Source organism: Salmo trutta, chromosome 10 (genome assembly GCF_901001165.1).
Source record: "Salmo trutta chromosome 10, fSalTru1.1, whole genome shotgun sequence".
Lineage (NCBI taxonomy): Eukaryota > Metazoa > Chordata > Actinopteri > Salmoniformes > Salmonidae > Salmo > Salmo trutta.
In genome coordinates, this window is record NC_042966.1 from 4,245,614 (window position 1) to 4,269,678 (window position 24,065).

The following is a 24,065-nucleotide window of genomic DNA, read 5'->3' on the forward strand; positions in this document are numbered from 1 at the left end:
GCAGCAGAGACCTGGAAGGAAAGACGACCAAAGGAGGAATTGGCTTTGGGGGTGACCAGTGAGATATACCTGCTGGAGCGTGTGCAACGAGTGGGTGCTGCTATGGTGACCAGTGAGCTGAGACAAGGCGGGGCTTTACCTAGCAGAGACTTGGCGGCGAGTATGAAGTGAGGGCCAACCAACGAGAGCGTACAGGTCGCGATGGTGGGTAGTGTATTGGGCTTTGGTGACAAAACGGATGGCACTGTGATAGACTGCATCCAGTTTGTTGAGTAGAGTGTTGGAGGCTATTTTATAGATGACATCACCGAAGTCGAGGATCGGTAGGATGGTCAGTTTTACGAGGGTATGTTTGGCAGCATGAGTGAAGGATGCTTTGTTGCGATATAGGAAGCCGATTCTAGATTTAATTTTGGATTGGAGATGCTTAATGTGAGTCTGAAAGGAGAGTTTACAGTCTAACCAGACATCCAGGTATTTGTAGATGTCCACGTAGTCTAAGTCAGAACCATCCAGAGTAGTGATGCTGGACGGGCGAGCAGGTGCGGGCAGTGATCGACTGAATAGCATAGATTTAGTTTTACTTGCGTTTAAGAGCAGTCGTGGAATTAGTAGGGTCCCAAGTAGCTCTAGGTAGCTAGTAGGCCGCGGTTAGCAGAATGGGCCTTCAGCGGACGTCGCGCCTGAGGGGCCTATTGGAATCCTTGGGCAGATTATGTCGATATTCCAGTCGTAGAGGATCGGCGGGGTTCCGTGCCCCGTACCGGCAGTAGAAGGGGTCCGGATATTATAGCCCAGGAGTGGGCTTCGGTGGTAGCACAGGAGCACTGGCCGGGCTAGCTTCAGGCTAATTGGTGCTTGCTCCGGGATAGAAAAGCTAGCCAGGAGTAGTCACCCGGGATTGCGGTTAGCTAGTTGCGAAGATCCATATGAAAATGTTCAGAGTTTGCGTTAGGAATCCGGGGATACGGGGGAATTTAAAAAATATTAATAATAATAATAGGTCCGTTATGCTCTGGTTTGAGTCACGTTGTTCGAACTGGCGAGAGCTAAAGGTTAGCTGATGACCACTAGCAATGGTTTGCTGACTGATTGCTGGTAGGTAGTTAACTGGCTAGCTTCAGTTGAGGGATTCCAGATCTGAAGTAAATAGAAATACTTTCGAAAAAAACAGATCCACGCTACATTGGGTGAGGCGGGTTGTAGGAGAGTATTTAGAAGTTGAGGTTTAGGAAAATATTTTAAAAAGATATGCGAAGAAAAAGATATATACAAGGGACAGGACAAAGACGTCTGACTGCAACGCCATCTTGGATTCACTGTACAAGTATATTTACAAGGAATTTGTCCTGGCAAAATGGTGCTGACTGCCATAAACTCCCGTGTACAGCCCGGATTCTCCTGAATTTGTCCCTGAGCGTGACCCCAATTCCCGCTAATATTCTCCTCATCCCCTTTACCTGTTCTGCACAACCCCTCTCCCAGGCTGACATGTGGAAGACGTGTCTGGACTGCATTGACGAGCTGCTGGACATCCTCTTTAACAACAACAACATATTTATCGGCGAGAACATCGCAGAGGACAGTGAGAACCTGGCCATAGCCGACTCTCAGGTAATTCTCAAACTCTTAGTTGATTGAATTTCTTAGAGAATTATTGATTGGTTGGTTACATTTATTTGAACTACTCCAAACAAGAAGTTCCCTCACAGGAAAATAAAGCTCTAATATAATTTAAACATAAATAAATACGTAAACAATCAAGAACAAGCAGTATGTACATTAGAAAAACCTTTCAAATATAACAAGCTTTTATTTATTTCCATATTGGTCCTTTTGGCAAGAATAGGCAGGCATGGCAAGAATGACAATACACTTCATGTGATAGGCTACAGTTTTGAAGTATTTTGTCCAACTAAAGTCAGTTTTTCTATCTTCCTCAGCCATTCAGGGTGCGCGGCTGCATTCTGACCTTGGTGGAGAGGATGGATGAAGAATTCACCAAGATCATGCAGAACACTGACCCCCACTCTCAAGGTGAGGCCCATTTTGGATCCACATCCCCCTTTTCACAATATAGAGGTCACTTGTGCGTTTGTCAAGGACAAACTAAATTGATACTCAATCACTATAGACTCGTATGAAGTAAAATTATTGATAGAGTAGACGGCAATAAAATTCCTATGAAAACCTGTACACCACAAATGATTGGGATCACTATTCTTTACCTATAAATACCCCATACCTATAATTAGTGTGTTTCCTTACCACTGCAGTTTGAGCTGATCTTTCACACTCACTTGCAATCGTACATGATCAATCACTCACTATCTCCCCCAGAGTATGTGGACAACCTGAAGGATGAGGGGCGTGTGTGCGGCATCATCGACCGCCTGCTGGGCTACCTGGAGACCAAGGGCAGCACGGAGGAGGTGTGCCGTGTCTACCTACGCCGCATCATGCACACCTACTATAAGTTTGACTACAAGGCTCACCGCCGCGCACTGGGCCTCCAGGGAGAGACCAAGGTAAGGAAACGGACAGACTCCAACATAGACAGAATGACATCCTTGTCATGGGTACATTAAATATGGCAGCCGGTCCACACATCCTAGAACTCTAATGGTAATGTCTGTTTTAGTAATTTTATTTCTATGGACCCCAAGGCTGCATCTCAATTGTTTAAAATTACTTCCTCATCTCTTTTTCGTTTGAGATTTCAGGATGGGAGAGGTGTAAGCAATATCGCAGATACTCACTAGGAATTTGTTCAGAACCTATCAGTAGACTATTGAGGGTAGAGGTTGACTGAATATGATTTTTCAACGCCGATACCAATTATTGGAGGTCCCAAAAAATGCTGATACCGATTAATCGGCCGATTTTTTTTCTTTTTTCTTTATATATACATTTGTAATAATGACAATTAGACTCAATGAACAATGAACACTTGAACTTAATATAATACATAAATAAAATCAATTTCATCTCAAATAAATAATGAAACATGGTCAATTTGTTTTAAATAATGCAAAAACAAAGTGTTGAAGAAGAAAGTCAAAGTGAAGTGTGAGCCATGTAAAACAAGCTAACGTTTAACCTGTCTGGGCTAGTGGTAAGTCACCGTCCCACCCTATTCAACAGCCAGTGGAACAGCGTGGCGCGAAATACAAACACCTCAAATGCAATCATTTCAATTTTTCAAACACGACTGTTTTACACCATTTTAAAGATAAGACTCTCGTTAATCTAACCACATTGTCCGATTTCAAAAAGGCTTTACAACGAAAGCAAAACATTAGATTATGTCAGGAGAGTACCCAGCCAGAAATAATCAGACACCCATTTTTCAAGCTAGCATATCATGTCACATAAACCCAAACCACAGCTAAATGCAGCACTAACCTTTTATGATCTTCATCAGATGACACACCTAGGACATTGTGTTATACAATACATGCATGTCTGTTCAATCAAGTTGATATTTATATCAAAAAACTGCTTTTTACATTAGCATGTGACGTTCAGAAAAAGCATAACCCCCGCAAACTTCCGGGGAATTTACTAACAGTTTGCTAAATTACTCACGATAAACATTCACAAAAAGCATAACAATTATTTTAAGAATTATAGATACATTACTCCTCTATGCACTCGATATGTCCGATTTTAAAATAGCTTTTCGGATGAAGCACATTTTGCAATAATCTAAGTACATAGCCCGGCATCACAGGGCTAGCTATTTAGACACCCACCCAGGTCAGCCTCCACCAAAATCACATTTCCTATAAGAAAAATGTTCTTACCTTGCTTGTTCTTCGTCAGAATACACTGCCAGGACTTCTACTTCAATAACAAATGTTGGTTTGGTCCCAAATAATCCATCGTTATATCCAAACAGCGACGTTTTGTTCGTGAGTTCTAGACACTATCAGAATGCTACATCACAGTCTCGCGCATGGCGCATTGGCGTGAATTTTTTTTTTCTTAATATTCCATTACCGTACTTCGAAGCATGTCAACCGCTGTTTAAAACCAATTTTTATGCCATTTATCTCGTAGAAAAGCGATAATATTCCGACCGGGAATATGCATTGAGCGTAAACAGCCGAATTAAATTTCTCCTCAGGAGCGAATCGTGCACGCGCCTCATTCAAAGGTCCTCTGATCCGCCACTTACCAAAGGCGATAATGTGTTTCAGCCTGAGGCTGCCTCGTCAACCTTCAGGTATTTCCCGGGTTCTGAGAGCCTATCGGAGCCCTGGGAATTGTCACGTTACAGCTAAGATCCTTACTTTTCAATAAACAGATGCAAGACGCACGACTCCTTGTCAGACAGGGTACTTCCTGCATGAAACCTTGTCAGGTTTTTGCCAGCCATAGGAGTTCTGTTATACTCACAGACACCATTCAAACAGTTTTAGAAAATTCAGAGTGTTTTCTATCCAAACCTGAACAATAATATGCATATTCTAGCTTCTGAGTTGGTGTAGGAGGCAGTTAAAAATGGGCACATATTTTTTCCAAAATTCTCAATACTGCCCCCTATCCCAAATAGGTTAAAGTTCCCGGCTACTAGGAGCGCCACCTCTGGGTGAGCGTTTTCTTGTTTGCTTATGGCTGAATACATCTCATTCAATGCTGTCTTAGTGCCAGCCTCTGACTGCGGTGGTATGTAAACAGATATGAAAAATACAGAACTCTCTAGGTAGGTAGTGTGGTCTACATTTTATCATGAGATTCTCTACCTCAGGCGAGCAATGGCTTGAGACTACTTTAAATATCGTACACCAGCTGTTATTTACAAAAATACATAGTCCGCCACCCTTTGTCTTACCAGACGCCGCTGTTCTGTCCTGCCGGTGCAGTGTATAACCAGCCAGCTGTATGTTGATATTGTCGTCATTCAGCCCCGACTCCGTGAAGCATAAGATGTTAGTTTTTAATGTCCCGTTGGTAGTTTAATCTTCCCCATAGCTCGTCGATTGTTATTGTCCAAAGATTGCACATTTGCTAGCAGAATGGAAGGAAGTGAGGGTTTATTCGGTTGCCTACAAATTCTCAGAAGGCAGGCAGCCTGCCCTCCGACCCCTTTTTCTCCGCCTCTTCACTCAAATCACGGGGATCTGGGCCTGTTCCTGAAAAAGCAGTATATCGTACGCGTCGGCCTCGTCAGACTCGTTAAAGGTAAAAAAAAAAAAAAAGGATTCTGCCAGTCCGTGGTGAGTAATCGCAGTCCTGATGTCCAGAAGTTATTTTCGGTCATAAGAGACGCTAGCGGCAACATTATGTACAAAATAAGTTAAAAAAATTAGGTACAAACAAAAGAAATAAACGAACCAAAAAACAATTGGTTGGGGGCACGTAAAATGTCTGCCATCTTCTCTGGCGCCATCTTTCATGTTATAATTATGTAAAATTCTGGTAAATTAATTACGGGATTTGTTAGGAAGAAATGGGGTTCACACAGTTGGCAACGAGCCAGGCGGCCCTAACTACTGCATATACCCTGACTCTGCTTGCACTGAACACAAGAGAAGTGACAATTTCCCTAGTTAATATTGCCTTCTAACATGAATTTCTTAACTTAATATGCAGGTTTAAATAAATATACTTAAGTGACTTGATGTTAAAGGCATTGATGTTTATGCTTAGGTACATTTTGTGCAACGATTGTACTTTTTTCATGAAAACGCTTTTGTTAAATCATCACCCGTTTGGCAAAGTTGAACTAAACTGTGATTCGATGACAAATGAACAGGCACCCCATTGATTATATGCAACGCAGGACAAGCTAGTTAACTACATATGGTTGATGATATTACTAGGTTAACTAGTGATTATGTGAAGATAGTTTTTTATAAGTTTAATGCTAGCTAGCAACTTACCTTGGCTCCTTGCAGCCACCAATTCCTTTTGATGCTGCACTCGTGTAACAGGTGGTCAGCCTGCCACACAGTCTCCTCGTGGATTGCAATGTAACCGGCATCCAAAAAGGCAGATTGCCGATTTTGGTATGAACTTGAAATCGGCCATAATTAATCGGCTGACCTCTGAGGGCCCCCTAAATAGTCAATGGAATGCTTTTCATGACTACGAAGTGATAGTTGGATACAAAATAATTATTATCCATGAGCTAATGTCATAACCCAACTTTGTACTCCCCTCCCATTGAGTTATCCCTCTCCACCTTTCTCTCTCTCCTCCCTAGTCTGAGCAGGATGCGGAGGAGAGCGAGGGTGAGGACAGCGCCTTCATCATGGACCGCCTGTGCAAGTTCATCTACGCCAAGGACCGCACGGACCGCATCCGCACGTGCGCCATCCTGTGTCACATTTACCACCACGCGCTGCACTCGCGTTGGTACCAGGCCCGTGACCTGATGCTCATGAGCCACCTGCAGGATAATATTCAGCATGCTGACCCACCCGTACAGGTATGAACACGTGAGTGTGGGGGCACACAGCACCCAGGATGTCAAGCTGTTCATACAAGCAGGGACACCCTGCTGGGCAACATCCGCAGGGATGTAAAATACTACTTTAGGTTTTTGGGGGGGTATCTGTACTTTACTATTTATATTTTTGACCACTTTTATTTTTACCTCACTGCATTCCTAAAGAAAATGTACTTTTTACTCCATACATTTTCACTGACACCCAAAGTACTCATCACATTTTGAATTCTTAGCAGGACAGGAAAACTGTCTAATTCAGACATTTATCAAGAGAACCTCCCTGGTCATCCCTACTGCCTCTGATCTGGCGGACTCACTTAACACATGCTTCGTTTTGTAAATGATGTCTGAGTGTTGGAGCGTGCCCCTGGCTACTCGTAAATAAATAAAATATATGATGCCGTCTGGTTTGCTTAATATAAGGAATTTGAAATTATTAAGTATAAGTGTATTTTAGCGTTTGCATTTACTTTTGAGACTTAAGCATATTTAAAACCATATACTTTTACCCGGTGACACAAAAAAAATTTACGCTATCTTTTATTTTACTCAAGAATGGGTACTTTTTCCACCACTGGTTATCCGGCATGCTACAGGGCTCCAGACTTACTCTTTCCCCTGGTGGCGCTGGTGCCACAAATTTTCAGTTAGTGGCAGCTGCCCATGATTTGGTCACAACATTTTGCGTGTCACACAATAGAAAACCTTTGCAATCATCTTACAAAGTCATATAACGTAATTCACAGTGCTACTAAGATTGTATGATTCAAGAAACTGTTTATTCTAACATGTCCAAATAGGTATGCATAATTCAATATATTTTGATGTGCAACCTAAACTAGTGATTATAATGAATTTTGGGTTGACAATTAGTCTTGCTATATTTACACTCCTAATTGGGCTCCAGAACTTCTGATTTCATTTCTTTCAGTAGAGATTAATTTACTTACATATTTTCGGATGTTAGTATATCAAAAATATGTACGTTTTATCATTGGAATGTGCTACAAAACAAGGCAACGATGCACTTTAGGATCATGCTGATCACTAAATATAATGAACTGCTTGTTAGATTAATTCCAACTAACAGTACATTTAATGTCCTAAACTTAGCCATGCCAATGATGTCTATATAAGCCTATGCAATCATCAGAGATGGCCAATACGCGCTTTGCCCGATCCGAATCTCAAAGATCCATACCAGTTTATTTGTTTTTAAAACGGTGCTAAAAGACTATTTAGAGTTGAGAAAATAAACAAACATGTAATACCTACATAAAGCTGAGACCTTCCTTTCCTCAACTGTCACAACAGTAGTTGCTTTCAAAACCGTTCTTTCTTGCGATTGAATTTTGAAATGTTGCGCAATCAGAACACTTTCTTTCTGTCTACTCGAACTGCTAAGGGGGGAGGGAGTTAGTCGCTCCTGCCAGCGTCACAGGGGCAGGGCAGACACTTTAATTGCAGGGATCAGGATAAGCCTGCTTGACCAAATCAAGCTTTTAGCCACCCCAAAAACAGAAAGCCTTGTAAAGTGATCAACTAGAATTTGCAGCTCGTACTGATGTGACGAAGAGAACATTGAACTTGCACAACAAAGTCAGTCTCAAAATTCAACTGAATTATTGCACTCTGGGGCCCTGCACATAAAAACTGTGTACACCCACCCACACAGACTGATAGAACTCTGTGACCATGTCTCCCCCTCCAGATCCTGTACAACAGGACCATGGTGCAGCTGGGGATCTGTGCCTTCCGCCAGGGCATGATCAAGGACGCCCACAATGCCCTGCTGGACATCCAGTCGAGTGGCCGCGCCAAGGAACTGCTGGGCCAGGGCCTGCTCATGAGGAACATGCAGGAGAGGAATGCAGAACAGGAGAAGATCGAGAAGAGGCGACAGGTAAGCTACGGCTTGGCTAAGCTTAACTCAGCGGAAGAAACTACTGGTAGTCTAAGGCTAGGATAGGTTGAAGCCAGCAAGCAGAACAGTAGAGGATTGAAAATACACTACAGGTAGCCTAGGCTAGTCAAATGCAGAGCAGAAGAGACGAGTGGTAGGGTAGGCTCAACCCAGCAGATCAGTTGACAGGTAGACTCAACCCAGCAGAACAGGTGACAGGTAGGCTCAACCCAGCAGAACAGGTGACAGGTAGGCTCAACCCAGCAGAACAGGTGACAGGTAGGCTCAACCCAGCAGAACAGGTGACAGGTAGGCTCAACCCAGCAGAACAGGTGACAGGTAGGCTCAACCCAGCAGAACAGTTGACAGGTAGGCTCAACCCAGCAGAACAGTTGACAGGTAGGCTCAACCCAGCAGAACAGTTGACAGGTAGGCTCAACCCAGCAGAACAGTTGACAGGTAGGCTCAACCCAGCAGAACAGCTGACAGGTAGGCTCAACCCAGCAGACCAGCTGACAGGTAGGCTCAACCCAGCAGAACAGTTGACAGGTAGGCTCAACCCAGCAGAACAGTTGACAGGTAGGCTCAACCCAGCAGAACAGGTGACAGGTAGGCTAGGCAAGGATAAACCCAGCCGAGCAGGAAACGATTGAGAAGAGACTACTGGTAGACCAATCTCGGCTAGACAGACAGGTAGGCTGGGCTAAATGTGGGCTAGGCAACTTGACCGCGTAGGTTCCGAGCTGTAAGGCCTTTGTCTGGAAAGATTAAATAAAGATTTTCACGTTTGTTAAGGATGATACACTGGAACCTGTTGACTATTGTACACTGAAACACTACACTGACTGGGGTTGGTTTACGACGTGACATTGTTGTCCATCTTGTTCCAGGTGCCCTTCCACATGCACATTAACCTGGAGCTGCTTGAGTGCGTGTACCTGGTGTCTGCCATGCTGCTGGAGATCCCCTACATGGCAGCCCACGAGTTTGACGCCCGCCGCAGGATGATCAGCAAGCAGTTTCACCACCAGCTGAGGGTGGGCGAGAGGCAGCCCCTTCTCGGTACGTACAGTAGACAATGGTGACAAAGCAGGGTTGTGTTCATTAGGCCCCAAATGGAAGATAACAGACTGAAATGGAGAGGGACTACATCGACCTTTCCAAAAAAGAAACTCATTTTTGTTTTAGAAAGTTTTCCGTTGCGTGCCATAATGAAGTCCGCCTAGTTTAGGACCAAAGGGTGGGTGGGCATAAGTAACTCATGCCTAAAAAGAGACAAGACTTAAGACGGGCAAAAAAGGTTGGTTTATTCTGATTGGCCTCAAATATCCAGTAATCCTGAGATGTCAACACAATGATTTAGAGATGTTGTGGTGACCATATTACCGCCACAGGTAGTCATGACCGCAGTTAAATTTCACATGACCGTTGAGTCACGGTAATCTCTTATGCACTCTGGACATGCGTTGGTAGTACCGAATTCGCTAACGACCTTGTACTCAGTGCTCTATTGTCCCTTTTAACAACTCTGACATCAATGTAAATGCAATCGAAAGTCACATCAAACACTTACCAAAACGTTTTGACGATTTTAAAACTCACCGTTAGGCTACATTTTTTGACCTCGCTGTGATGATCAATTTGAAGAAAAGTTAAACCGGTGGAAAACATGGTCATTGTGGATGTTGTTTCAAAGCCAAACACAGTGAAATGGACAGCTCTTTCTAAGGGATCGAATAAATCAAAGCATTTAAAAGGTTGAATGTAGAACACCCATATGCATATTAGAGCTTATGCATTGACCTATATGAGCCGAAGCCCCCCCCCCAAAAAACGATTAATTAAAATGATTGTGCCGTTATACAACACACAGATATCCTACCGTATATTACGCACTGCAGAAAAAAAAACATTAAATAGCAGACTGATTTAAGATGTATTTGGTACATAATTGGTCTAGCCCAGTAGCCAACAACTTTTTTTTTTTTAAGTTAAAATGCAAGCCGGGGGGGCTTGATCCCAGGCTGTCACACAACCGGCCGTGCCTGGGAGTCCTATAGGGCGGCGCACAATTGGCTCAGCATCTTCCAGGGGAGGGTTTGGCCGGGCGGGCTTTACTTGGCTCATCGCGCTCTAGCGACTCCTTGTGGCGGGCCGGGCACTTGCAGGCTGAGTGTCAGTTGAAAGGTGTTTCATCCGACAAATTGGTGCGGCTGGGTTAAGCGAGCGGGTGTTAAGAAGCGTGGCTTGGAGTGTCATGTTTCGGTGGACGCATGACTAGACCTTCGCCTCTCCCGAGCCCGTTAAGGAGTTGCAGCGACGAGACAAGGTCGTAATCACGAAATTGGGGAGAAAAGGGGGGTGAAATGCAAGCCGAGCTCTACCTCTCATTACTTAAAAAAGGTAAGCCTATGCAACATTAACCTATTAAAAACAGTGATGTAGCAATGAGGTTTGTACAGTAGGCTTCAGGCCCAATACATTACCGCATATTGGCTTTGCTTCAGTTGCCCTACCAATGCATTGTTGTTACTTGTGAAGCACAGCTGAGTGTACATATGTTTAAATGATTTGCTTTTTATTTTACTGGGCGGATGGTGCCTGCATCTGATGGTCAGTCTCAGCGGAGGGGTCTGCCTCTCAACGTCCCTCCGCTCTCCCTTTTCTCCGCTGACACTGACCAGAGGGACACCATCTTTCAGCTGATGGTGAAACTACAGTTGCACCTCATTATTTCTGCCTCATGCACAAATTCATGTTACTCCTATGAACCCAGAAAGTGAAATATTCCTCAACATTATGACCCAAGCCACTAATAATAACGCAAGCCTATCGATACACTTTCCTACTTCCTTCACATTCATTGCAGTGCTGGTTGTAGCGCGAATGGAAGGCTTGTAAAAGTGTTGACAGTGTGGAGTAAGAACTTAAACATGAACTCATAAAAACAGCAGCTCTTTGCTGTATTTGTTGAGTCTCTAGTCATGGTTTTAAACGTTCTGAAATCTCACAGTATCAACATTGCTGTAGCTTTGTTTTACGCCTGCTACGTTACTGCAGACCCGGTAATCTCAGCCATCCGATTGGCCAGTGGTAGGCCTATAGTGCACTTGATTTGCTCTCCGGGTCCGCCAGTAAGGTAGAGTTTGTACCTTCAGAGGCATGAAGTGGCTCAAAATCAGAACATTTTGCCTACCTTGCACGCAGGGCAGCTGAATCTGGTGCACTTACCGCCAACAGTGCGAGACGATTACCAAAAAATTGGACCGCAAGGCTTTTTTTTTTTTTTTTACAGAAATGTTTGTCGGTTGACTAAATGCCTTGGAGATCGACCAGTCGATCTCGATTGACCGGTTGGTGACCACTAGTCTAGCTTATACTCCAAAATTAAACACATTCAAGTATTCGCCTTTGAGTGGGGACTGTATTATTATGCTAACTGCTACGCTCCAAATGTTCTATCCATTAGTCTGGGAGAGAACGTATAGGCCTAGGTGACGCTGTTGGTACATTGATTGTGTACGGCGGCGGTATCTTACAATTATAGTGTTTGATTTTGAATAGCCTAGTAAGTTTTTTTTTAAAGTTTTTTTTCTATTTAATTTTATAATTAATAGGCTGACATTACCTTTAGGTACAGAATCTCACCACCGTGTGTTTTCATATCCTCTCTCCTTCATTCCTTTCTTGAGCGTGCAGAGATGGGGGGGGGGGGGGGCTGTCAACACTTTAACAAATGTTTTGTTGTGAAAACATGTTATCTATGTTCCCGAACAGATTTCACTTGGTTTCCCAAATGAAGCTGCAGGAACATGATTGGAGAGCCCATGGCCTACAGAGTTTGGGCAGAATTTCACCTGTCGCGCAGCGAGTGGCTGCATAGTCCTCAAACAGTGGTTGATGCGTGAAGTGAAATAGGAGCTCTAATAAGCACAGACATATCTATATACAATCCTGCGTGAAGGAATATATATATATATATATATATATATATATATATATATATATATATATATTTTTTTTAATGGTTGTCACTAAAAAAAGGAGGATCCCACCTGCTACTAGGCTATATTTATTTCTCAGCTGCGCTGCTATAAAACCGGAGTTAATCCATTTTAAAACAAATTGTGGGAAAGTGGCCTCCATTTGCTTTTCGAGTGCATACGGATGACATGTCTTTTTTCCCCTGCCCCTGTTCCTGCCCATTTAATAATGGGCCATTCTAAGTCAAACATATTTTACATGAAATCTGATGGGTGAAAATATGATCACTGGATGAGAGAACAGCGTGTGCAGCCTGAGGCAAGGAACAGAGCATAACCTTTTTTTGCAACTTTTTCAAATAGCCTATTAGTCGCATCATGCAGTCCATATGTTTTGATTTCTAAGACATAAGGTTTGCGTAATTCATGAACTCAATTAGCCAAATAACTCAATCTAGCATATAGAACCTGTTTGAAAGGATCACTTTTACGCTCAACATGGGCACTTCATATGCACACTCGCTCCGGACTGGGAAAAATATATGTTGTATTTTATTCCGCTAAGTTCAATTATATTATTGTAACTGTAAAAGCATATAGAATAAAATAATGGCAGTTTATACCATTTTAAAAGCATTACAATACATTCACAGATTTCACACGCTGTGTGCCCTCAGGCCCTACTCCACCACTACCACTTCTACAGTACTGAATCCAATGTTTGTGTTGCATCACAGTCCCTGCTGTTCCATAAGGTGTTTTTTAAATCTACGTTTATTGCTTGCGTCAGTTACTTGATGTGGAATAGAGTTCCATGTAGTCATGGCTCTATCTAGTACTGTGTTGACATCCCCAGGAAGTAAATTAGTTAATACACCAATAAGAAAGAGTTCTAAACCTCTGCCAATAACAGCTAGTTTTCAGTTTTCCCCTCCCCACTCAGACCACTCTGACAATACTAGCAAAATTGTTGGTTGTGAAATTGCTATTTTTCTAAGCTATTTATTTTTTTACATCCTTTTTGACCATTTTAATAGAAACAGAATCACAGTAAGGCACTTACTGGTTACCCAGAAATTATTTGATATTGAGATAAAAAACGGCTGCATTAGACCTTTTTAAGTTAAGATTGTATTGGTACTTGTCTGTATTAGCTGTACAGACACAACAATGGACATACAAGCACTAAACAAATCCGTGCATCCTCCAGGACCCCCAGAGAGCATGCGCGAGCACGTGGTGGCGGCCAGCAAGTCCATGAAGATGGGCGACTGGCGCACCTGCCACTCGTTCATCATCAACGAGAAGATGAACAGCAAGGTGTGGGATCTGTTCCCTGAGACGCAGTGTGTACGAGAGATGCTCGTCCGGTGAGTTTTTCGAAAATTGCCGATAAATAAGGTCTGCATCAACACCCCTCTTATTCAACTGTCCCTAGTTTGGTCAGTAGTCAGTATCAAGCAATCGTGTCCTGGAATGGTTTAATAAAATTAATTCAATCAAGATTGTCAAATGGCTAATTAAACGCTACCTTTTTAGTAGCTTTCTTTAGAAAAATGAAGTTGCACACTGTATTTCTCACAGTAATTGGTTATTTCATGACTGAACTAATGTTTCGGCAACACAGTGCATCCTTCAGAGGTAGCATTCCTGTAACGTTTCCTGATGGTTTGTGGTTGCAGGAAGATCCAGGAAGAGTCTCTGAGGACGTACCTGTTCACCTACAGCAGCGTTTATGACTCCATCAGGTAATAACTTTTAAAACGGTTAGAGGTGGTTCCCCAGTTACAGAGTACACCTAGTCTTGGACTGAAAAGCACATTTAGTGGAGATTCTTAACTACTGTTGCCTGGTCCCCAACTGTTGTGTTGTATAGCTGACAGCAATGACCATGGAGATTACTATAGGCTTAGTGTTTCGAAAATAGCCAGCCTTCCAAAATCCCACTTGACTATTAAGTCAGGCGAACTTCACATTTTGGTTTTTACCATATTCGGCACTCACATTTGATAAGCTTTAAGTAGAAATTACGTTTCCCCTCAGGAAAGGCATTTTGTTGTCTTTTTTAGTAGCCTGTGTGGCGTTCATTTGTGTCTTATGCATGCTAGTTTGTTGCAAGTCAGGCATCTTTTTTGGAACTCCACTCAATGCAAAATGTACTGTATTTTAATTTTAAGGTTGCCTCATTAGATTTGGGGTTGGGTCCCCAGAAATTCTGGCAAAAAAATTGTCCCTGCTGAAAAAGGTTAGGCTAAACCAGTTGTATTTATTTGAACTTGGCTGGTACAGAGCAGGAAAGAACAGAAAGCAGGAGAGGAATGTGGGCTAGACGGAGCAGAGAATTCCACCAAAGCAGTCCAAAATGTCCAGTCAGAAAATACTTTCTCTCTGTGTTGTCTGTAGGACGCATGAACACTAGCCTATAGCCTAAACATTATTTTTTTATAACGGACACACCATCTTGTCTAGTTTAAAAAAAAAACGTAGCCAATATTCCCTTCTCTCTCCATTCGATAGGCAATGAATATGGCTGAAGGCCACCCTTCAAAATTTTATGCATGGCTTTCTCCCGATCAAACAATAAAATGTAACAGTTCTATTTCAAAGTTATGTGAATAACGTAAAAACGTAAGGTAACCAGAGGACTAATAATGAGAGGGAACAAACAATATAGGCTATTGTATTTGACCTTTATTTAACTAGGCAAGTCGGTTAAGAAAAAAATCTTATTTTCAATGACGGCCTAGGAACAGTGGGTTAACTGGGGCAGAACGACAGATTTTTACCTCGCCAGCTCGGGGATTCGATCTTGCAACCTTTCGGTTACTAGTCCAACGCTCTAACCACTAGGCTACCTGCCATTCTCATTATTAGTCCTCTGGTTACCTTAACTTTTTAGGTTATTCACATAACTTTGAAATAGATCTGTTACATTTTGTTTGTTTGGGAGAAAGCCATGCATAAAACGATGACGGGTAATTTAATCAAGTTTAAGCTTATTAAGAAATAAATGATTAATGCTCCTGGGAAAATCCCTCCATGTGAGGTTGAACACCGAATGGCCGATAGCCTATCCTCTTACTAGGCCGATCATAAAAGGTTTAAGACAACTTAGTTATGAACAGTAGCTTATTTCCCAAATAATCTGACCTACACAGGTGTTGTGGCTTTCAAAAAGAACAAGAAAGGAAATCTGTAGCATAGGCTATTCTCAATCACAGCTTTATGAGAGAGAATTAAAGCAATTATACAATTCTGAAAATGGTAGACTGCTTCTATGCAGACAGTGATTTAGGGCTATAATGTAGCTCACTACGGTAAAACGGCCCGTTCCTCATCAGTCACTGCTCCATGTGCGCGCCCCACACACACACCTGTTTTGCTCCTCCACCAGAAAGGAATATTAGAAAAGATTTTGCCATTGCCTGCACTTAGCCTCTTCCCAGACTTTCAAAATTCTTTCGTCATGATTTGTCTAGTTGCATTCGATATCGTGTTATTGCCCAACTGTCGTTTTTACGAGTTTTTGTTAGTTTTATGAGTACATAATCACAATATGACAATGGTTGACGTCACCGTCTAACAATCTCCTTCGGGGTAGTCTTGCTTAGGTTACTTCCCCAGGCTTTCAAACTAATGTGAGAAGCCTGCGTTTCCAAGGCTACCATTGCTTATACAGCACAAAGTGGTCTGGGACTAGGCTACATCTACTGTGCCTCCTCATATAATTGTCTTACCTGGTTAAAGAATGGATAAACACAATTCAGACATTTCTTCTTCCCCCCCTCTTTGTGTCTCAGCATGGAGACACTGAATGAAATGTTTGAGCTGGAGCTGCCCACAGTGCACAGCATCATCAGCAAGATGATCATCAATGAGGAGCTCATGGTAAAACCCACGGCGTCAGTGATCTCAAAGGGTTGTGCGTTGTCATGTGTAGACGTTCAGCCCCATAGATTTAATTAAGCTAGATGATATGATGTGTGAAGGTGTAATATGTCTGTGTCTGAATGGCTTTCTCCTATGGGTATCTGTCTGTGTGTCATGTAGATCGTATAGCCCCATAGATTTAATTAAGCTAGATATGATATGTCTGTCTGAATGGCTTTCTCCTGTGTGTATCTGTCTGTCCGTGTGTCATGTGTCTCCCCTCACGCAGGCGTCCCTGGACCAGCCCACCCAGACTGTGGTGATGCACCGCACAGAGCCCACCTCCCTGCAGAACATGGCCCTGCAGCTGGCCGAGAAGCTGGGCGGCCTGGTGGAGAACAATGAGCGCATCTTTGACCTCAAGCAGGGCGTGTATGGTGGCTACTTCAACAGAGGTTAGTGGGGCTGCCCCATAGAATACATGCAGACCTGCCAACTTGCACACATTTTGCCTATCATTCACACATTTTGAGGCCAAAGTACATGAAAAAGTATGAAAAACTACCTCAACTAGAAGCCTATTTTCGCATATTTTATCACGTTGTTTTTGACTCAACCATCTGAAGTTGATGCCAATCAGAGGACTTGGGCATCTCTAGCTCTCCAACCCACCCCCGTAGTCATAGTAGTTTCCTTTCTCAAGCTGGATGGCAGCACTCCACTTTGTCTGTTGATACCACTGATGTGTGAGGGGGGGGAAAGGGTAGGAAAAATGGAGAACCAACGATTTGCCAAATACATGTTCCAAAATTGTATGCGTTAGTCAAGCACATATCCACTATTTATTTCATAGTTGGCTCCTTAGCTAAGGCGTCATTACGACAAAGGTAGTTAGCTACAGCGTTTAGTCAACTAAGCCAGAACACTTTCTTGCCCACACATGCTTTGCTCTCCGCAACGGTAATGGGCGCGGGCGCAATGACTAGCAAGGAAACGTGCCGTGTTGCGGAAGTTCAGTGTGCGTCGCTGAATGGATGGAAACAGACAGGGCTGTTCCGCAAATAGGGCAAAGATAGCCCTATTTGGTAAAAGACCAAGTCCATATTATGACAAGAACAGCTCATTTAAGCAAAGACAAATGACAGTCCATCATTACTTGAAGACATGAAGGTCAGTCAATCCGGAACATTTCAAGAACTTTGAAAGTATCCTCAAGTGCAGTCATAAAACCATCAAATGCTATGATGAAACTGGCTCTCATGAGGATCGCCACAGGAAAGGAAGACCCAGAGTTACCTCTGCTGCAGAGGATACGTTCATTAGTTACCAGCCTCAGAAATTGCAGCCCAAATAAATGCTTCAGAGTTCAAGTAACGAGACCCATCTCAACATCAACTGTTCAGAGGAGTCTGTGTGAATCAGGCTTTCATGGTTGAATTGATGCAAAGAAACCACTACTAAAGGACACCAATAAGAACAATAGACTTGCTTGGGTCGAGGAAGAACAAGCAAATAAACAGTAGACCGTTGGAAATCTGCCCTTTTGTCTTGAGTCCAAATTGGAGATTTTTGGTTCCAACCGCTGTGTCTTTGTGAGACGGAGTAGGTGAACGCATGATCTCTGCATGTGTGGTTCCCACCACGAAGCATGGAGGAGGTGGTGTTGGGGTGCTTTGCTGGTGACATGGTCTGATTTTATTTAGAATTCAAGGCACACTTAACCAGCATGGCTTCCACAGCATTCTGTAGCGATACGCCATCCCATCTGGTTTGTGCTTAGTGGGACTATCATTTGTTTTTCAACAAATGACCCAACACACCTCCAGGCTATATAGGGCTATTTGACCAAGGAGAGTGATAGAGTGCTGAATCAGATGACCTGGCCTCCACAATCACCTGACCTCAACCCAATTGAGATGGTTTGGGATGAGTTGGGCTGCAGATTGGAGGAAAGCAGCCAACGAGTGCTCAGCATATGTGGGAACTACTTCCAGATGAAGCTGGTTGAGAGAATGCCAAGAGTGTTGCAAAGCTGTCATCAAGGCGAAGGGTGGCTACTTTGAAGAATCTAAAATATAAAATGTTTTTTGGTTACTACATGATTCCATATGTGTTATTTTATAGTTCATGTCTTTACTATTATTCTACAATGTAGAACATAGTAATAAAAAAAAAATACCTTGAATGAGTAGATGTCTGAACTTTTGACTGGTACTGTAAATATATATCTATCTTTACGAAGCATGTGATGATCCTGTGTTCGATCCCGTGTCCACCATTTCATGTGATCTCCTCTTCATGCATCTCCCCCTCTACTTAATGTGCAAATATAACATAAAATAACTCCACACTACAGAGACAGGGGAGAGGCTCTTTATCGTTAGCCATGTAGTAGTCAATTTAATCCAAAATGAAGTGGGTAAGTGTATCACCCACCATTTACTAGATGCAAGGGTTAGTTCACCCAGGGTCTTAATCAGATCAGTCTTTTATCAAATCAGTCATATAGAGTGGTCTATCAATGGCACTATCAAATTAACTGAAATATGCTTAAAATGTGGCTGCTTCTGGAGTAGACTGATATGCCTTACTCGTACATAGTCCCAACAATCACAAATACAAGCATACTGATTATGTATCAGTATTTTGTTTAAATATGCCCTGTTAAGTGAGCTGAAAATTGCCACAATACCACTTACTGAATCCTCTTGGTGCCTTGGGACTTGACACATAAGGCACCTCATTCCACAAATAACACTGCCTGTAAGTGATTTGTTGGGTCCTGTATGTGTGTGTCTATTACAGATCAGAAAGGTGGCTACCAGCAGAAGCAGGGTGGTTACAACAGAGGTAAGTGCCAATCTTGAACAAACAGGGCGTCTGCCGTAGACCCTTAGGGAGTGTGTTTCCGTACCATTATCCTTAGCCAACCTGCATGTTTCTTACAGTAGATGCATCGCAGGAAGTCGCTGTCATGAATGTTTAAATTATTGCCCCTGATATTGAAAGTTAATTATGATGATTTATTGAAGATGTTTGAGCGTATTGCCTATTTCACAGTACTGGGCCCGGCCAAGCTGATTACACATCCACTATAAACCCTGGAACCGTGCTGGAGAGAATGTGAAAATAAAATATTAAGCTAGCACATACAAGTATGACTGGCACGATAGTGTGAAAAAGATATTGGTGTGCATGTGGGCCTGGAGGCAATAGACATGTATCGTGTGAAACATATATGTACGGTGCACTCGGAAAGTATTCAGACCCCTTCCCTTTTTCCACATTTTGTTACATTAGAGCCTTATTCTAAAATTGATTCAATATTTTTTTCCCCTCGTCAATCTACACACTACACCATAATGACCAAGCAAATTATTATTATTTTTTTATGTTTGCATATGTATAAAAATTCAACAGAAATACCATATTCACATAAGTATTCAGACCCTTTGCTATGGGACGTGAAATTCAGTATCCTGTTTCCATTGATCATCCTTGAGATGTTTCTACATCTTGATTGGAGTCATCCTATGGGAAATTCAATAGATTGGACATGATTCAGGCTGTATCCTAACCGGCTGTGATTGGGAGTCCCATAGGGCGGTGCACAATTGGCCCAGCGTCGTCCAGGTTTGGCCGGGGTAGGCCGTCATTGTAAATAAGAATTTGTTCTTAATTGACTTGCCTAGTTAAATATAGGTTCAATAAACAACAATAAAAATGTGGAAAGGCACACACCTGTCTAAGGTCCCACAGTTGAGGTCGAAGGAATTGTCCATAGAGCACCAAGACAGGATTGTGTCAAGGCACAGATCTGGAGAAGGGTACTAAAACATTTCTGCAGCATTGAAGAACACAGTGGCCTCCATCAATCTTAAATGGAAGAAGTTTGGAACCACCAACACTTTTCCTAGAGCTGGCTGCCTGGCCAAACTAAGCAATCAGGGGAGAAGGGCCTTGGTCAGGGAGGTGACCAAGAACCCGATGGTCACTGACAGAGCTCTAGAGTTCCTCTGTGGAGATGGGAGAACCTTCCAGAAGGACAATCATCTCTGCAGCACTCCACCAATCAGACCTTTATGGTACAGTGGCCAGACGGAAGCCACTCCTTCATAGAAGGCACATGACAGCCCGCTTGGAGTTTGCCAAAATGCACCTAAAGACTCTGACCATTTAGAAATGAGATTCTCTGGTCTGATGAAACCAAGATTGAACTCTTTGGCCTGAATGTCAAACATCATGTCTAGAGGAAACCTGGCCCCATCCCTACGGTGAAGCATGGTGGTGGCAAGCATCATGCTGTGGGGATATTTTTCAGCGGCAGGGACTGGGAGATCCTTGATGGAAACCTCCTCCAGAGTGCTCAGGGCCTCAGACTGTGGCGAAGCACACAGCCAAAACAACGCAGGAGTGGCTTCGGGACAAGTCTGTATGTCCTTGAGTGGACTGAGCCTGGACTTGAACCCGATCGACCATCTCTGGAGAGACCTGAAAATAAGCTGTGCAGCAACACTCCCCATCGTACCTGAAAGAGCTTGAGAGGATCTGCAGAGAAGAATGGGAGAAACTCCCCAAATACAGGTGTGCCAAGCTTGTAGCGTTATACCCAAGAAGACTCGCGGCTGTAATCACTGCCAAAGGTGCTTCAACGAAGTACTGAGTAAAGTGTCTGAATACTTATCTAAATATGATACTTCAGTTTTTGCTTTGTCAAGGTATTGTGTGTAGATTTAAAAAAATATATATATATCTTAGAATAAGGCTGTAATGTAACAATCTGGAAAAAGTCATGGTCTGAATACTTTCTGAAAGCACTGTATATTTTGTATGATTTTTATTTTATTGTTTGTCTACGCCCACGCTCATTGCATGCCACAGCTGTGTGTTTTCTAAACTGTTTTCACTGTACGGTTTCAGACCAGAGAGGCAGTTACCAACAGAAGCAAGGCGGTTACAACCGAGGTGTTTGAAATAACTGATTGAAATGCATTATTGTCGGAATATTATGAGAGCGACTGTATATTTGTCTTATTTCAGTGTATATGTGAAAGTGAGAAACAAATAACTAGTATATATGTATGTAGTCAAATGTTTTAATTTTATTTTTTAATCCCCTTTGTGTGTCTATGCCCAAGACGTGTCATGGCTGTGTGTCTAAACTGTTGTGTTTTTTCAGATGGTCAGAGAGGCAGCTACCAACCGAAGCAGGGAGGTTACAACAGAGGTGCTTATGACCCAATTTATACCTCTTTTATTTTCTAATTGAAGACTTTCTTTGAAAAAAAGAGAGATCCGGCTATTTTTAAAGTCACTATGAGTGAGCTGCACTCCCCTCTGTCTATGAATGATAAGACATCTGCATTTGACACCGAGTGGCGGCAACAACTATCTTTTTAACGTCTACATTTTAAAGTGTAATAATTCCATTTAATGTATACCATCACAATAATATGCCTTGGTTGTCTTTAGGCAGTTCTTCAGAAACATTGGGAGACCATAAGTTAGAATTTTTAAGAACACAATGTTTTCATTACTGTACTGTGTACATACTATGTCATTGTTTTTTTTCTGTTTTATACATTTCAGCTTTGGATTGCTCTAGCTAAAACTATGAAACCGAAAGAACATGTAATTGAACCAAATAACGGCTTCTTGCTATGAGATTATTATATATTTTTTTACCTAAACCCGCATGCAAGGTCTAGTGACAAACACCTAAAAGAACACAAATGTATAGACATAAAGGAAAATAACTGTAGTTCTAAAAGTGCACAAGTAAGTAGTGAATTATATTGGCCACGTTGAATTGTGGATTCGCTCGTGCTTACAGTTTCTGGTTGGTTTCAGATGGAGGTGGTTACCAACAGAGGCAAGGCGGTTACAACAGAGGTGCTTATGAACCATTTTATACCACCTTTATTTTCTGACATCATTTTTTCTTCTGTTTATTCTAAAAGCCACCTTCAGTAAGCTGCTCGCCCCTTTATCTCCCATTCCGCTATGCCCGAGCCTTGGGCACTATTAACAGTAGTCTAGAACCAATGGGATTTCATGCCTATAGAATAAAAATGTAAAAATCTACTTTTTTTAAGTGTGCTAATTCCATTTAATATATATACCATTGTAAAAACACAATGCATTGGGTATGTTTAGGTAGGTCTAAAGAAACCGGTATTTCAAACCTACTATTAACTTTATTTTTCTTTGGAAAGAAATTATTTTATTTGTGGATCGCTTGAGCTAAAACTCAGAATTAACAGAATTAACATGTCTTGAACCCAGTAAAAACTTATTTTTATGAGAAGGAAGAAAAAGTACCTTAAACCTGCATGGAAATAAAAACAACTAACCACTGCATAAGCACCAATACAAAGAAGTAATTTGTAGGTTATACTGAACATGCCTTGCACATGTTTACCATTTCTGGTTGGTTTCAGATGGAGGCAGTTACCAACAGAGGGGCGGTTACAACAGAGGTGCTTATGAATTTATGCCACCTTTATCCTATTAATGTCAGAATTTTACTTTCGTTTTTTGTTAAAGCCACAGTCTGTGACTTGCAGTCCCCTCTCATCCTCCCTCCATGCCTGAGCCTTTTGGCTACTCTAACCCCACACACACACCATTCTCTCTTGCAGTCTTTCACTTCTGTTCTTTGCACAACTTGTTAGCATTAGCCCACATATATTGTGATATGTCTTGTCATCTCATTTTGTCTGGACATTTTAGTGTCACTGTTCTGTACACATTTTCTTAATTTAATCTCTGAATCGTTCTTTTTTTGTCTCCATCTCTGGTCCTCTCCACAGACGGAAACAGAGGTGGTGGTGGCTACCAGGGCCAGAACAGGGGAGGCTACCAGGGAGGCGGGGGCTACCAGGGAGGCGGGGGCTACCAGGGGGGAGGGGGCTACCAGGGAGGCGGTGGCTACCAGGGAGGCTACAGGGGGGGCTACAAAGGGGGCTACCAGAACCAGGATAGGAGAGACTACTGAGCCAGAGGAACCTGGTGTAACAGAGCCAGCCAGTCTTCATTCCAAAACATCATCTTGGGTTACATCACTTGACATTGCACCTCTACTACACTATTCTCCCTTTGTACAACATTAATAAGCTTTCCCAGCTTGAAAACTGTCAGCTTCCGTATCTATGAATACTTTGCAGTGTAATATCAGTATTGACTACTCTTTTTGTCGAGTGAATGTTTTTTCGACTAATTGAGTTTTGAATAATTGTGTATTGACAAGATTACTGCATTTGCAGTGTGACAGGTTTTCTTTTGGCAGTGTAGTCGGGGCAGATGTGTCAAGTGACGTTTTTTCAGTTGACCTGCGAAATAAACATTGAATGAATACATGCTTTGACTGATTCTTTACGACCATTGTAACATCAGAAACATTGTCTAGTAATGGTAACGACTACAGCATCTAGTGTATGTAGACACATTTTCAGTGATTGCTGCTTGAACTGCTTTAATCTTTTCTGCACACATTAATTTCCCAGTTCAGTTGGTTTTCAACATGTTACCACAATTTCTGAAGTTTGGCATGTATTAATAAACAACAATCCTCTGAATAAGGTATTCAATGACTTTAAACTAGGCAAGGTTTGCCCCAACATTCTCTGAGACTTGAATAGAGTGCATCATCTGTTGGGGTGGTATGCAAATTGGAGTGGGCCTAGGGTTTCTGGGATAATGGTGCTGTGGGCCATGACAAGCCTTTCAAAGCACTTCATGGCCACATACGTGAGTGCTACGGGTCGGTCGTAATTTACGCACCATAGGGACTATGGTGGTCTGCTTGAAACGTTGGTATTACAGATTCAGATGAGAGGTTGAAAATGGTCAG

At 42.5% G+C, this 24,065-nt stretch overlaps 1 protein-coding gene across 3 annotated transcripts in view; it reads left to right on the forward strand.

The window, feature by feature from the left end:
* Positions 1-23,571, forward strand: part of LOC115200975 (eukaryotic translation initiation factor 3 subunit C) — a 50,899-nt gene extending 27,328 nt beyond the window's left edge. The window contains exons 12-28 of one of the 3 annotated variants that reach the window (XM_029764141.1): positions 1,486-1,614; positions 1,944-2,037; positions 2,341-2,528; positions 6,212-6,436; positions 8,169-8,360; positions 9,251-9,422; positions 13,554-13,713; positions 14,026-14,091; positions 16,144-16,231; positions 16,503-16,668; positions 19,019-19,063; positions 21,134-21,178; positions 21,393-21,440; positions 22,064-22,105; positions 22,654-22,692; positions 23,026-23,043; positions 23,137-23,571. In XM_029764141.1, coding sequence (XP_029620001.1) covers positions 1,486-1,614; positions 1,944-2,037; positions 2,341-2,528; positions 6,212-6,436; positions 8,169-8,360; positions 9,251-9,422; positions 13,554-13,713; positions 14,026-14,091; positions 16,144-16,231; positions 16,503-16,668; positions 19,019-19,063; positions 21,134-21,178; positions 21,393-21,440; positions 22,064-22,105; positions 22,654-22,692; positions 23,026-23,043; positions 23,137-23,210 — 1,791 coding nt within the window. In that variant the 3' untranslated portion in view covers positions 23,211-23,571. Of the gene's footprint in view, positions 1-1,485; positions 1,615-1,943; positions 2,038-2,340; positions 2,529-6,211; positions 6,437-8,168; positions 8,361-9,250; positions 9,423-13,553; positions 13,714-14,025; positions 14,092-16,143; positions 16,232-16,502; positions 16,669-19,018; positions 19,064-21,133; positions 21,179-21,392; positions 21,441-22,063; positions 22,106-22,653; positions 22,693-23,025 lie in introns of all 3 variants that reach the window. The other 2 variants (XM_029764143.1, XM_029764140.1) reach the window with 2 other exon arrangements.
* The last annotated feature ends 494 nt before the right edge of the window (positions 23,572-24,065 follow it).